The sequence below is a fragment of the Prionailurus bengalensis genome, chromosome B3 (genome assembly GCF_016509475.1).
Source record: "Prionailurus bengalensis isolate Pbe53 chromosome B3, Fcat_Pben_1.1_paternal_pri, whole genome shotgun sequence".
NCBI classification, from domain to species: Eukaryota; Metazoa; Chordata; class Mammalia; order Carnivora; family Felidae; genus Prionailurus; species Prionailurus bengalensis.
Window position 1 is genome coordinate 145,828,645 of NC_057355.1, and position 16,309 is coordinate 145,844,953.

The 16,309-nt window shown below is 39.2% G+C and overlaps 1 protein-coding gene and 1 non-coding gene across 11 annotated transcripts in view; both read left to right on the plus strand.

Moving 5' to 3' along the window:
* MARK3 (microtubule affinity regulating kinase 3) overlaps nt 1–16,309 on the plus strand; it is a 113,132-nt gene that overhangs the window by 32,777 nt on the left and 64,046 nt on the right. For 9 of the 10 annotated variants that reach the window (XM_043557080.1, XM_043557082.1, XM_043557081.1 and 6 more), the window contains one exon: nt 7,590–7,643. The exons of the other annotated variant lie outside the window; for it this stretch is intronic. In XM_043557080.1, coding sequence (XP_043413015.1) covers nt 7,590–7,643 — 54 coding nt within the window. Of the gene's footprint in view, nt 1–7,589; nt 7,644–16,309 lie in introns of those variants that run through there. 10 annotated transcript variants of the gene reach the window in all.
* LOC122469903 lies at nt 7,018–7,209 on the plus strand. Its single transcript, XR_006293781.1, has one exon. It is a non-coding gene; the product is annotated as a U2 spliceosomal RNA (small nuclear RNA).

The following is a 16,309-nucleotide window of genomic DNA, read 5'->3' on the forward strand; positions in this document are numbered from 1 at the left end:
AGTATTTGCTGATTCAGTGTCCACAGTGGCATTATAGAACATAATTACCATACCCGACAATAATCAACTGTCTCTGTTTTTGAAAGAGAAGACTCAGTTATCTGGTGTTTTCCCTGAACAGATACGTGGAGAAGGGTATTAGGGAAAGTCATAGGCTTTCCTTGTATATCTGATGGTTTTTGATTCACTGTTAATGTTTTCAAGAGGGGAGCACTAGGAAGCAAACTGAGAGCCCTCTACATAGGATGGGGTTTATGGAAGCTGCTGGTCAAGTGCCCAGCTTAGCTTCCAGGTAGCCAGTAGGAAAGTTGCTCTTATATAGCTTGGGACCTTCCACATACACAGCACAAAGTGACTTCCTCAGTTAAGTTTTTCATGGATTGTAGCCTTCTTTGAGTACACCCTAGGCTTGTATGCACCCTGCCACATGTGCTTCAGATTTTTATTTTCCAGAAATTGTTTAAAGTCGCTTGTATACTGATGGTACCTCTTCATTCTCTTTGCCATTATTTGTCATTCTTTATTTTTTAGCTGGGCCATCACGTGGGAGAAGAGAGAAATGTATATGATGCTATCTTTAACCAAATGTCTCATTATGGTTATGAAAAATCATTTAGTTATTTATTTTGAGGGGGGCAGGGGCAGGGGGGGGGAGGGAGAAAGAGAGAGAATCCCAAGCAGGCTCCGTGCTGTCAGCACAGAGCCCACTGCAGGACTTGAACTCATGTACCATGAGATCATGACCTGAGGAAAAATCAAGAGTCAGATGCTTAACTGACTGAGCCACCCAGGTGCCCCACATCTGCTTACTTATTCAAGTTATATATTACACAGTTTAAAGAGTACAGGCTTGTTTAAAAAAAAGTGTCCCTTGATCCCCCACCTCCATTCCCTACTCTTCCAAGATAGTCACTTTTCAGTCTTCTAAACGGATTCCTTTTTTTTTTTTAAGTTTTATTTTTAATTCCAGCTAGTTAACATTCAGTGTTATAGTAGTTTTAGGTGTACAATATAAACTGATTCTTTAGGTTTTACTACTATATCTTTAACATGCTTTTATTCTTTAAAAATTGTTTTTATTGAAGTATAGTTGACACATAGCATGCTCTTACTTATTTTTCAGTTTTAAACGTTACCTACTGTTTTTTTCATTATGGTTATTTAGAGTCGTGATTGACTTTTTAAAAAATAAACTCTTGGGGCGCTTGGGTGGCGCAGTCGGTTAAGCGTCCGACTTCAGCCAGGTCACGATCTCGCGGTCTGTGAGTTCGAGCCCCGCGTTGGGCTCTGGGCTGATGGCTCAGAGCCTGGAGCCTGTTTCCGATTCTGTGTCTCCCTCTCTCTCTGCCCCTCCGCCGTTCATGCTCTGTCTCTCTCTGTCCCAAAAATAAATAAACGTTGAAAAAAAAAAATTAAAAAAAAAATAAAATAAAATAAACTCTTTATTGAAATACAACACACATCCAGAAAAAGTGCCCACATTGTAAGTGTACACCTTGATGAATTAGCACAAAGTAAACACATTTGCATAACCACGACCCAGGGCAAAACTATACTATGACTTGAACTCCGGAAGCTTCCCTTCTATCGTCTAATCACCTGTCTGCCCTTCTTTCCCAAGGTGACCACTATCCTGACTTCTAGCACCGTAGATATTTTTTTTTTCTTAACATTGTATTAATGGAATCATGGTATATATTTTGTGTTTGCCTCTTTCACTGCACTTTATGTTTGTGACATTCTTCCATGTGTTGTGCCTTATGTTTTAATTTGGAGTTTTATTTTGTAGTCAAGTACTGTAGTTGTTTGGCTTGGTGTTCACTGCTATGGACTGAATTGTGTCTTTCAATATCATATATTAAATCCTAACCCCCTGTGTATTTGGAGATAGGGCTTTTGTGGAAGTAGGTTAAATTAGGTCACAAAGGTAGGGTCCTGATCCAGTAGGTTAAGTGTCCTTATAGGAAGAGACACCAGAGAGCTTGGCTCCTCTCTACCATGTAAGGACACTGTGAGAAGGGAGCCATCTGCAAGCCCAGAGGAGAAACCTCACCAGGAACTGACTGTGTTGGTCAGACTCTGATCTTAGACTTCAGCCTCCTAATCTGTGAGAAAAGAAATTTCTGTTGTTTAAGCCATTCAGCCTATGCCATTTTTGCTATGGCAGCCTGAGCTGACTAATAATTCATCCTTCTGGGCTGCTGCATTCTCTTAAAGGACTTGGGATTCTTTTTTTGCCTGCTCTTTTAGTGTTTGTGGATGCTTTAATGCATGTCGGGAGCAGGATGTTGGGGCCTTTTGACCAGTAGAAAATTGACAGGAAGTGGAAGATAAGGATATTTATTTCTCTGGTCGGTGTTTGCTATAGGTTTGTGGGGCCAGCGAGGGTGACATATGCTTGGGGAAGTCCTTCTCATGTATGAGCTGTCTTTATCCCTATTTTGTAATTTTCCACTTTGTTTCTGGCATCAGGGTGAAAAATGGAATTTCCCAGAACTTTACACAACAAGTGGCAGGGACACTCCTCTTTCCTCGCCTAGTGAACTCCCTTGGCTTTTGCTGTGCATGCCCTCCCCCACCCCAACCCCCCCAAAAAAACCCTCCAGAAAACTCCATGACCTTGGGTGTGTGTGGGGGGGGGTCTTCTCTACAGTCTCTGTCTTTCTCAGGCACCTGGTGATGCCCCCACAGTTGCCTTTTTTATTGACCTCAAGGTCAGAACTCTCCTGCAGGCTCCAGCTCTGGGCCAAGGTTATTTTGGTAGTTGAGTCATCCCAGCAAGGAGCTGGAAAGGAAGAGGGGATTAGGAACTTCCCCCTCAGGCTTCATTGCCACACAGACACCATCATGTTAAATGACAGTGTTTCACTCTAGGACACTTACTTTTAATAAAATGACTCTCTTCTACAGTTTGATTTAGCTGAATGAGACATATTTTTGCTCCTGTTTTTGCTTTAAATACTATTTGAATAGCAGTATTTGAAAAAGAAAATGCTTAATAGAATCTTTAGAGTAAAAGACAGATACTGAACAGAGCCAAAAGTGGCTAGTGATCAAGAGTCTGGTCGTGAGAATAGAAACCAGGTCTCAGAAGATCAGAGGGAAGAAGAACCAGAAAGGCAGCGTATGTACTAGATCTGGCCATGAGAAGGGGGAGGAAAACAGAATGGTGGCCAGAAAAGAATAGTATGATTTCTTTGGAAATTGGGAGATCTATAGATGCCACACAAAATTACTTATGAAAGTAAAATTTGAATAAAATTAATTCATTAAACTTTAAAATAATGTAGTTTTTATGGGGCGCCTGGGTGGCTCAGTCAGTTGTGTCTGACTTCGGCTCAGGTCTTGATCTCATGGTTTGTGTGTTCAAGCCCTGCGTCAGGCTCTGTGCTGACAGCTGGGAGCCTGGAGCCTGCTTCGGATTCTGTGTCTCCCTCTCTCTCTGCCCCTCTCCCTCCTGCGCTCTGCCTCACTCTTCTTTCTCTCTCAAAAATAAATATTAACCAAAAAAAAAATAATGTAATTTTAAAAATCACACTGATATCTGTTAAAACACCAGAAATCCTATTTCTTCTCTCCTCTGTCTCTATCTCTAATGTGTGTGCTCACTGATTATGGAGGTTCAGGGCCTCACATCAATGTAGGAGGCATTTATTAAATGCTATTTATGTCCCTGGTAGTGTGCTAGGGTTATAATAGTAAGGCAGTCACCAAGTGAGATATGAACAGGGTAGTCATTGTTTGTATATTCCAGCCACCAGTATTTCCTTTCGCTTTATTTACTGTAGTTTCCATCAAGACCTCGATTTTCCGAATACAGAATTAGAATTCTGTCTTTGCTTTTTTCAAGCACATAACATGCTAACTCTCTGCTTCTCCAATTCTGATTTTTTTTTTTTTTTTTTTTTAACCTCCCCAGGTGAGGATGGGATGAGGTGGTGGGTCCTTCCACTCCAGGGTCTGACATGCCTTGTTAGCAGTGTTTCTCTAGCCCCTCTGGAGATTAATGGGTTCATAGGTAGTGATCAAATAACTTAGGCGATGGAGACTTTAGACCAAGTGAAGCAGGGTAGTTTGGTTTTTTTGTTTTTTTGTTTGTTTGTTTGTTTTTTAAAGTGTTAATATGAAGAGATTTCTGGAGATTTCTCCGAGAACATTTTAGGGGGTCTGCAAAGTCTAAGCTATTTTTGTAATACTATTAAGACATTACTTTTTCCACTCTTTCTCATGAATGTAAAGTAAAATTTTTCAGAGGTCTATGATGTGTGGTATCACAACAGATTGAATACAGAAGGATATATGAAAATTTCAAACTGATGTTATTTATATTAACATATAATGGGCTTTTTTTCCCAGTTTTTTTTATTGTGATAAAATACATATAACATAATATTTACCATTTTAACTGGTTTTAAGTGTATGTTTCAGTAGTTTTGAATACATTTATAATGTGCCACCATCACCTTCATGTATCTCCAGACCTTTTTTCATCTTGTAAAGCTGAAACTTTATACCCATTAAACACTAACTCCCCATTCTTTCCTTTCCTCATCTCCTGGCATCCCCCATTCTATTTTATGTGTCTATGAATGTGAACTTTCTAGGAACCTCATAAAGTGGAATCATATAGTATTTGTCCTTTTGTGTCTGGCTTACTTCATTTAGCATAGTGTCCTCAAGGTTCATTCATGCTGTAGCATGTTTCAAAATTTCTTCCCTTTTTAAGACTGAATAATACTCTACTGTATGAGACATCACATTAGACTTACCCATTCATCACTTAGTGGATGCTAGGGTGTCTTCCATGTCTTAGCTATTGTGAATAATGCTGCTATGAACACGGCTGTACAAGAATCTATTTAAGTCCCTGCTTTCTGGGTACATACCCAGAAATGGAATTGCTCTATTATATGGTAATTCTATTTTTAATGTTTTTGAGGCACTGTATACTGTTTTCCACAGCTGTACTATTTTACATTCCTACCAACAGTGCACAGGATTCCAATTTCCCAACATCCTTACAACTTGTTGTTTTCTTACAGATGTGTTTGTTTGTTTGTTTGTTTTTATAGTAGCCATCTTGATGGGTGTGAAGTAGCATCTCGTAGTTGTGATTTGCATTGCCCTAATGATCAGTGATGTTAAGTATCTTTTTTATGTGCTTACTGGCCATTTGTACAGTTGACCCTTGAACCACATGGCTTGAACTGTGCAGGTCTACTTATACATAGATTTTTCTCAATAAATGCAGTAGTACAGTACTATGAATATATTTTATCTTCCGCATCATTTTCTTAATGAGATTTTCTTTTCTGTAGCTTAGTTTAAGAATACACATAACGTACAAAATATGTATTAATCGACTGTTATTGGTAAGGTTTCAGCTCAACAGTAGGCTTTTAGTACTTAAGTTTTGGGGGAGTCAAAAGCTATCATCGATATTTGTGCTGGAGAGGTGTGGTACCCTGAAACCTTGCATTGTTTGAGATATCCACTGTATATCTTCTTTGAATAAATGTCTCTTTAAGTCTTTCACCCATTTTTAAATTGGGTTTTTGTTGTTGAGCCTTAGGAGTTCTCTATATGTTCTGGATGTTAATCCCATATCACATCTTTGATTTGCACATATTTTCTAGCATTCTCTGTGTTGCCTTTTTATACTCTGTTGACACTGTCTTTTGATGCACAGAATTTAAAAATTTTATAGTCTGATTTGACTGGGTTTTTTCTTTTGTTGCCTGTGCCTTTTGTGTCATCCAAGAAACAATTGCTCAGTCAGGTGTTGTGAAGCTTTTGTTGTATGTTTTCTTCTAAGAGTTTGATAGTTTTTTGCTGTTTTCTTTACAGTTGTTTTTTTTTTTTTTTTAATGTGCTCCACACCCAATGTGGAACTCGAAGTCACAACCCTGAGGTCAAGAGTTGCATGCTCTACTACTGACTGAGCTGCCTGGGTGTCCCAAGAGTTTGATAGTTTTAAATCTTACATTTAGATATTTGATCCACTTTGCAGTAATTTTTGTAGATGATGTTAGGTAAGAGTCCAACTTCTTGGATATCCAGCTTTCCCAGCACCATTTGTTGAATCTTACTAGTTGAAATGAATGTTATTATGTTCAATACTTATTTTTACATTTCTCAGTTTTCATTTGTAATAAGGTAAATATTGATAGATATAATCCACATTTGGGATTATCAATAGTCTTTAAGGGTGTAAAGGGCAACAAAAAGTTGGAGCACCATTGACATAGAGAATCTTCAAGCGCTTTCCCCAGACTTTGACTATAGTCCCTTTCTTCATTGGTGCTTCTTACTGGATCTGTGTCCTGAAGAATGCACAGTAGGAACAGCATCATCAATGTGGGGTGAGGTCATTGTTTTTCTGGACCTCAGATGCAAAGCTGAGTTAATTATGTTCCTCAGTTCATGGCAAAGTTTCTCTCTTCACTTATATTCCCTTCCATCCCCTACTGTCACCCTCTCCCCTCATTCTGGATTATGTGTAGTTCCTAGAAATCCTTTTATTCTGGTAATGACAGCCTACCAGATAAGGATGCTGCTGTAGGTCCATTTAGTAAATATTAGTAAAACTGATTTTTTTTAATTGATAAACACATATAACTAGAAGCTATAGTTCTTTCTTCCTGTATCTTAGTGGCTTGTTTTTAGACTGCTTGGGGTTTACTCACCCCTTTCTGAACAAAGGCTCCTGGATGACCCATTTTTTGCCGCTTTACTTGGTTTCACTTGGTTAGCCTACAGATTGTTCTGGAACTAGTCCCTTTTCCTTCTTTAACTACCTAAAGGGCTTTTCTTCTTTCTTTTTTTTCTTTTAATGTTTTTAAAGTTTTCAGATTGAATCCAACCTGTTGGTTCATATATTTACCCAATTATCAAGCTCTTACTGTGTGTAAGACACTCTGAGCAAGGCATTCTGGGCTGTATAAATCTGTAAAAGCTGTACTTCGTGCCCTTGGATCAGATCAATTTTGTCAGAGTCAGATGAAATTAAAATACTGGGTTGCTTCTCAGCCTTTTGGCTAAGATCAAGTGTAGTATCTGTTTCTTATCAGTTTAATATCTGATATGTCCTCTATCGGAGGACAATATATTAAATGGGTGTTTGGAACTAGGAGGTGAAATAGGAGCTTGCTCCGTCCACTCCACACATCCCCCTGGTATTGCAGTACCTCCAGGAACAGTGCAACCACCCCCACCCCCACCCCGGGGAATTAAAAAAAAAATTAAGTATTGGTAAATAGGGAATGGGAGAGTTGCTTCATTGTCCTCTATTTTTAGAAGTGTTTTCATTGTATAATCTCTCTTTCTTTCTCTGTCTCTACCTTGTGGGAGATGTTTCTCCCCATGTCTATAAGTAACTTAAATATAAATGTTCTAACAATACTCGTATTTGCATGAAGCTCCACTTTTCAATTAAAAAATATTTATAAAGTATAAAATATTATTATAACTAGTTGAGTTTTAGTTTTTTAGGTAAATGCCCACATGTTTGGGCATTTATAAAACTATTACCAGTTAGTTTATAATTACCAAATTCTTAAAACCTGTAATATTTATTTATTTTTTTCTAGGTTGCCATAAAAATAATTGACAAAACTCAGTTGAATCCAACAAGTCTACAAAAGGTAAGATTGGTTCAGTATCCAGTGTTTTTAAAATGATTTTCGGTACAAATTGCCATCAAATTTGTCCCTTCAGTACACCTGTTATTTTTAATTATTATGTTTAGTACAGTAAAGATTCTGATTCCAACATGAATGCAACTTAGATGTAGTGTTGTACAAAAAGTTGTTGGATTTTTTTTTCTTCAGATGAATATAATGATTTTTAAGTGTTCTTAATAGCACAAACTGAAGGCTGTACATTTTAACTGAATACTCTTAAGTATCAACTAGAACAGATTTTTTAAAAAACATTTTTGTGTGATTGCTCTTAATGTAGAGTTATACACCTTTCTTATAGCTAATACTGAGGTCTTTAAGGTCAGCACTTTGGGTTTTATTAAATTCTGTCACTATGTCTAATTAAGAACTGATGATTAATTCATAGGAAAATGTAAAAATAAAAATAATTGAAAAACGTGTTTGTAATGCACTGTTGCCATTTGTATCATCTAATGGAGATCTGAAATTTTCAACCCTGGTGCATGTTAGAATTCTGTGGACCTCTTTTGAAAGTCTTGATGACTGGCCTAGAGAGATTTAATTGCTCAGATTAGGGGCTTGGCATAGGTATTTCACTGGTGCATTAGCAAATAAATGATTAATGATCTTCATAATAAAATCCTTCTTGTTCTTTTTAGTCTTGCATAGCCTTTTTACATACTTTGTTTGATTTCTAAATTTGGCCAGTCCTAGTTGGGGTTTTAGAGACCCTGAACTAGGAACAGGTAGTCCTAATTTAAGTCCTGGCTTTGCCAGTTAGTGAAATGTCTAACTTGACCTCAAGCTAACTGTCTCAAGCTAACTTTCTTAACCTTGGCTTTCTCATCTTTAAAATAAGATAATTTCGGGGCACCTGGGTGGTTCAGTCGGTGGAGCGTCTGACTTCAGCTCAGGTCATGATCTCGCGGTTTGTGAGTTCGGGCCTGGCATCGGGCTCTGTGCTGCCAGCTCGGAGCCTGCAGCCTGCTTCGAATTCTGTGTCTCCCTCTCTCTCTGCCCCTCCCTTACTCATACTCTGCCTCTCTCTGTCTCTCAAAAATAAATAAATGTTAAAAAAAAATTTTTTTAAATAGAGATAATTTCATCTGCTCATGATGGATGAATTAATAAAATAATGCACTTAAAAGAGTATAAACTGCAAAGCATTTCTCATGTAAGATACTGTAAGCATATTGCCTTGTATAAATTCCTAATGTTTTCCTAATGATTGTTTTCCATTTATATCATTGTAATTTTGAAGTCCTGTGTGTGTGTGTGTGTGTGTGTGTGTGTGTGTGTGTGAGAGAGAGAGAGAGAGAGAAGTAGGAGGGAGGGAGTTTATCTTGCACTAAAAATGGTAAACAAGTTGGTTCTGCAGGCCAAAGTGAGTCTTAATGGCACTCAAGGTGGCTTTTGGAATGGATCCAAAAGTTGCAGTTCTTTGTTCTGAAGATAAAATTGTATCCATTACTTTAAACGTTAATTTCTTCATATATCTAAGGACTTGGTTTTAATAAGTAATTTAAGGGTTAATAAATTTGGTATTCAGAACTAAAATTAGTATATGAGAAGTTTATTGAGGATTCTAGTTTAATATCCTGTATTTTGGATATTGACCCCTTATTGGGTATATGGTTTGTAAATACCCTCTTTCATTTAGTAGGTTGCTTTATTGTTTTGTTGATGGTTTCCTTTGCTGCATAAAAGCTTTTTATTTTGGTGTAGTCTCAATAGTGTAATTTCACGTTTGTTTCAATTGTCTGAGGAGACATCTAGAAGAATGTTTCTATGGCCAATGTCAAAGAAATTACTGCCTGTGGTTTCTTCTGGGAGTTTTATGGTTTCAGGTCTGACATTTAGGCCTTTAATCCCTTTTGACTTTATTTTTGTGTGTGGTGTGAGAAAGTGGTCAATTTTCATCTTTTTTTTTTTTTTTTGAGGGACTTTCATCCTGTTTTCCAGACGGTTTCATCTTTTGCATGTAGCTGTCTAGTTTTCCCAGCACCATTTATTGAAGTATAGGGCACTGTTTTAAATCATGTGTATTGGTTCATATTCTTTTCTTATAAATTAAAAGCATTCTCTCTCTATTTCTTTATAATTCTTTTTCACTGAATTGCTTTCCCATGGAAAAGTTGCTGTAGGGTAGAGTGTACATGGCATCTTTGCCTTTGGGATAGTGCTTCACACAGCCTTTTTTCTTCCTCAGCACTGTGCACAATTGTATCACATCTGTATCAGGAACAGCTCTCTTTATATAATGTGATTTTAATCCTTGAAACTTAGGGCACTGCCTTAGAAGCTAACATTCACTTCAAGGAACATTGTGCCATCAACAAAACGTAATCTTTTTGTACTGCCACTTACCAAAAAATGTGGACTGGTTCATTCAAGAGTGTTTTTAATATGCATGTTACGATAGTGTCCGTTTCAAAATATTCACATGATTCAGGCTTGCACATTGAATCATGCACATTTAATAAATTCATATAAGTAAACCTGAATTGATTGCACATTTGCAAACTGATGTTATTTTCATAGACAGATCTCTTCATTTTTCTTTTTATTTTTCCAGCCATTGCATTAGTAAATGTTAGATTCTGTTAAGAGATATTTTTCTCCATTGTTTTTGTACTTTTCAACTTTGAACTACTATTCCTAAGATGTTTTCTCTTTGTAAATGTTTTTGGTCATCCTTTTGTTGTTGTTGTTGTTGTTTTTTAAGGTCAGTCTTTTTATTGTTGTGTACCTATAATGGTTTTGAAAGCAGCAGGTATAAGAACTATGTTAGTCTTTTTGGTTTTACACATTTTTATTTTTATTTATTTTTTTTAATTTTTAATGTTTATTTTTGGAGAGAGACAAAGCGTGAGCAGGGGAAGGGGCAGAGAGAGAGGGAGACACAGAATCTGAAGCAAGTTCCAGGCTCTGAGCTGTCAGCACAGAGCCCGATGCAGGGCTCGAACCTACAAGTTGTGGGATCATGACGTAAGCCGAAGTAGGATGCTTAACCAACTGAGCCCACCCAGGCACCCCTGGTTTTACACATTTTTAAATTTGATTTCATTGTATGCAAGTAATCTTGCTGGGTCTTATTTTAGTCTGTCATTAAGAAGCAAGTTATGGCTCAGTTTTAAAAAGGTATTTACCTATTAAAGACGTTCAGGTATACTCAGTGTAATCCATCTAGTTACTACTGTTCTTTGTCAGTGTTGGAGTAGACTGTTAACATACAGAGAGAGTATAGAGCGATGGTTGGGAACATTATGAAGCCAGGCTACATGGATTCAGATCCAGGCTTAACCCAGCTTAGCTGTGTGACAAGTCACTTAACCTCCCCAGGTCTTAGTTTCCTCACTTTTAAAATGGGAACAGTAGCAGTAGCTAATAGGGCTGTAGTAAGAATTAAATAAGTTAATATTTTATTAAAACAATTTGTTTTGAAAGAGTGCAAGCAGGGTGAGTCAGGGTGGGGTGGGGAGAGAGAATCTTAAGCAGGCTCCATGCTCAGTGCAGAGCCCAGCACAGGGCCCAGTCCCAATGACCCTGGGATCATGACCTCAGTGGAAATCAAGAGTTGGACGCTTTAGCCGACTGACCCACCCAGGCACCCCTTTTTAAGTTTCTCTTTGTGTTCCAGTTAACATAAAGTGTAATATTAGTTTCAGGTGTTCAACATAGTGATCCAACATTTCCACACAACACCCGGTGCTCGTCACAGTAGGTGCACTCCTTAATCCCTATCACCTGTTTCATCCTTGTCCCCTCCACCTCCCTCTGGTGACCGTCAGAGTGTTCTCTCTAAAGTTAAGAGTCTGTTTCTTGGTTTGCCTCTCTCTCTTTTTTGCCCCTTTGTTTGGTTTTAAATTTCATGTGTGAAAAAAAAAATACACAGGAGTGAAATCAGATGGTCTTTGTCTTTCTCTGACTTATTTTGCTCAGCATTCTATTCTCTAGTTTGATCCACATCTTTGCGAATGGCAAGATTTCATTCTTTTTTGTAGCTGAGTAATATTCCATTGTATGTATGTATGTGTGTACATGTGTATATACACATACATACTACATCTTTATTCATTTATCAATCGATGGACACTTGGGCTGTTACCATAATTTGGCTATTGTAGATAATGCTGTTGTAAACATAGGGATGCCTGTATCCTTTGAATTAGTATTTTTGTATCCTTTGGGTAAATACCCAGTAGTGTGATTGCTGGGTCGTAGGGTAATTCTGTTTTTAACCAAGGATCCTCCATACTATTTTCCAGAATGGCTACATAGTTTGCATTCCCACCAAGAGTGCAAGAGGGTTCCCCTTTTCCCACATCCTAGCTAACACCTATTGTTTCCTGTGTTGTTGGTTTTAGCCTTCTGATAGGCATGAGGTAATACCTCATTGTAGTTTTGATTTGTATTTCCCTAATGATAAGTGATGATGAATTTCTTTTCTGTGTCGGCCATCTGGGTGTGTTCTTTGGAAAAATGACTGTTCACATCTTCTGTCCATTTTTAAATAGGATTATTTCATTTTTAGGTGTTGAGTTTTATAAATTCTTTATATAGTTTGGATACTAGCACTTTATTGAATATGTCATTTGTAAATATCTTCTCCCGTTCAGTAGGTTGCCTTTTAGTTTTGTTGATTGTTTCCTTTGTTGTGCATAAGTTTTTTATTTTGGTGTAGTCCCAATATTTTATTTTTGTTTTTATTTCTTTTGCCTCAGGAGACCTATCTAGAAAGAAGTTATTGCATAAACAAGTTAACATTTAAAAGCCCTTATAAATTAAAAAAAAAAAATTTTTTTTAAAGGGGCACCTGGGTGGCTCAGTTAAGCATCCAACTTTGGCTCAGGTCATGATCTCACAGCTCGTGAGTTTGAGCCCCATGTCGGGCTCTGTGCTGACAGCTCAGAACCTGGAGCCTGCTTAGGATTCTGTGTCTCCCTCTGTCTCTACCCCTCCTCTGCTCATGCTGTGTCTCTCACTGTCTCAAAAATAAATTTAAAAAAAAAGCCCTTGGAAGGGCAGAAAATAGTACCTGACACACGATAAGGACTGAATGAATTCTTTCTGTTTTTGTGTGTTCTGCTGAATAGTAGTTTTTGTTTGCTTGGTTTTGAGGGGTGAAGGGTGTTTTTTGTTTGAGTAAAATTTTCCCCTCACAGGAAATAAGCAAAGCTTAAGAATACAGTGTTGGGTTCTAGCTCAGTCTCTCTCTTTCTCTCTCTCTCCCTCTTTTTTATTTTTCATTTTTCATTTTATTTTTAATGTTGATTTATTTTTGACAGAGAGAGAGAGACAGAGCATGAGCGGGGGAGGGGCAGAGAGAGAGGGAGACACAGAATCCAAAGCAGGCTCCTGACTCCGAGCTGTCAGCACAGAGCCTGATGTGGGGCTCGAGCCCACAGACTGTGAGATCATGACCTGAGCCAAAGTCGGCCGCTCAACCCACTGAGCCACCCAGGCACCCCGGTCTTTTTTTTTTTTTTTTTTTTAAGTTTGTTTGTTTGTTTGTTTGTTTGTTTATTGAGAGAGATAGAGAGTGGGGGGGGAGGGGCAGAGAGAGAGGGAGAGAGGGAATCCCAAGCAGGTTCTGCACTGTCAGTGTAGAGCCCGATGCAGGGCTCAAACTCACCAACTGTGAGATCATGACCTGAGCCGAAACCAAGAGTCAGAAGCTTAACTGACTGTGCCACCCAGGTGCCCCTGGCTCAGTCTCTTTTGTAGAACTTAATTGCAGTGGACTATTTCTGGTAATGGCTAATGTTTGAGCATTTTTCTAAGTGTATTACCTGTATGAACTCATTGTATTAGTTTGCTCAAGCTGCTACAACAAAATGCCATAGGTGGGGTGGCATAAACAACAGACCTTTATTTCACACAATTTGAGAGGCTGGGAAGCCCAAGACCGGGGCGCTAGCTTGGTTGGGTTCTGGTGAGAGCTGTCTTTCTGGCTCGCAGAGGGCTGCTGTCTCACTGTGTTTTCACATTGCAGAGAAAGAGACATGTCTACTTAGAAGGGCACTAATCCATCATGAGGACCTACCCTAAGACCTCATTTAAACCTACTTAATTCCTAAATGCCCAGCTCTAAATACCATCACATTGTGGGTTAGGGCTTCAACATACAAATCTTGGGGAACACAGTTCAGTCCGTAGCATTCATTTCACTCTTTGCAACTTCATAAGGTAAGTTCTGTTATTCAGGAAAGAGAGGCCAGAATGATTAAGAAACCTGTCCAAAGTCCCTTAAGTGATAATTGATGGGTACTTGGGCAGTCCTTCCATGGCAGGTGTGGTTAGCTTTAAGTCACACATTAGTGAACACTGAATGAAAATGTGTTTGCCACTGTTAAGATAATAGAACATTTTGGTAAGCAGTGTCCTATGGTCACCTTTGAGTGTTAGTTTTGTGGGGATTCATTGTCATTAGGCACTAGAGCCTGTGCCTCCCGTGTTCTTACACATAGAAGTGTTGAACTTTTTCACATTAGCTAGTCTGATAGGTATGTTTTCATTTTCATACTCTGTTGATTTTCCAGTGAGGGATACTGACTCTAAGAAGTGGAGATAGTTCAGTTCTCCAGCTAGTAAGTGGTGGGTAAAGATGGAAATCCTGGTCTGGGTTCCAAATAGAGGCTCTTTCTGCTCCATTGTGCCCCCTTACTGTAATTAGTAAATTTCCCTAATTCAGGATTTGTGAAAATTTGGACTGGAACTAACCTGAGACTTTCCTTTGTAGTAGCAATAGAGAAGTTAATAGTTTAAAGTTTGGAGGAATATTTCAAGTACTTAAAAGAAGCAGGCCAAGGGACACCTGGGTGGCTCAGTCGGTTAAGCCGTAAGCTCAGGTCATGATCTCATCGTTCGTGAGTTCAAGCCCCATGTCAGGCTCTGTGTTGACAGCTCGGAGCCTGGAGCTTGCTTCAGATTCTGTCTCCCTCTTTCTTTGCCCCTCCCCCACTTGCACTCTGCCTGCCCCTCTCTCTCTCTCTCTCTCTCTCTCTCTCTCTCTCTCTCTCCCCCAAGAATAAATAAATGTTAAAAAAAAAAAAAAAAGTAGGCCTTTACTCCACTTCTCCCTCCAAACATTGCATAAGCCAGGTTTTTATGCAGGTTTGTTCATTTATTCACTCGTTCATTCAACGAACATTATTAAATACCTACTGTATGCCAAACACTGTTGTAAGCAGTGTGGATACAACAGTGAACCAAGTGAAGTTTCCACTTCAGTGGAGTTGACATCCTAGTAGGGGAGCAGCAGCAAATAAATATATAACGTCATGTCAGTGTTTTGAAGAAAATAAAGTGAGATGGATTAACTATATTTTCTTATTTTCTATTTTCTTCCCCCCCCCCTTTTAAAGTTGTTTGTTTGTTTGTTTATTGATAGAATGGGGAAGGGGCAGAGAGAAAGAGGGAGAGATAGAGAGAATCCCAAACAGACTTGGCCCTGTCACTGCAGAGACCGATGCAGGCCAGAGCCCAGGAACCATGAGATCTTGACCTGAGCCGTAATCAGGAGTTGGATGCTTAACCCACTGAGCCCTCCAGATGCTTATTTTCTGTTTTCTTGATGCTCCTGCACTTGGGGCTATGTTGACCTGTCATAGACTGTCCCTCCCAGGGCAGCTGATTCCTAGAAATAGACTGCTCCCTTGTGAGTGTACTGTTCATATGCAAACGAATTAGTCCAGAGCTCGTACTCAGAACCATCACCTTTATCTGGCTCCTAAACTCCAGGAGTTCCTCTGCCCTAATCATCCTAGGGCTAGGTGCCAGATAATTAGAAACTGTATTTGTACCCGAGAGCCTCCTAAAATGGTTCAGACAAGCCAGTCCCCAGTCTGTTACCCTGCCTGGGCATTCCTTTCCCGTGGAAACCAAGATGAAGACTCTTTCCCATGATTCCCTCTTGCTCCTTCTACATCCTGACTGACCCTGGTGCTTCCCCATGTGGCCCTGCATGGCCTCCTTTCAGTGCTTGTCCTGATGTCTTGGCTCACCATATCTGAGTAACCTACATTTTATTTATTTTTTTTTTTTTTCAAAATTTTTTTTTTCAACGTTTATTTATTTTTGGGACAGAGAGAGACAGAGCATGAGCGGGGGAGGGGCAGAGAGAGAGGGAGACACAGAATCGGAAACAGGCTCCAGGCTCCGAGCCATCAGCCCAGAGCCTGACGCGGGGCTCGAACTCACGGACCGCGAGATCGTGACCTGGCTGAAGTCGGACGCTTAACCGACTGCGCCACCCAGGCGCCCCAGTAACCTACATTTTAAAACACAGGCTGAGGAGATAGTATTTCAAGAACCTGTAGATTTCAAATGAAAAATAGGGGTGGCCTTTTACTAATTCACTTAAGAAACATCGTATCCAGGGCCCCTGTGTGGCTCAGTCGGTTAAGCATGTGACTTCAGTTAAGGTCATGATCTCGCAGTTCTTGGGTTTGAGCCCCGCATCAGGCTCTCTGCTGTCAGCACAGAGCCCGCTTCAGATCCTTTTTCCCTCTCTTTCTGCTCCTCTCCTGCATGTGCTCACTCTCTCTCTCAAAAATTAATAAACCTTAAAAAAGAAAGAAAGAAAGAGAGAGAGAAAGGGAGGAAAGGAAGGAAGAAAGAAAGATACATCGTGACCTCCTGAACCA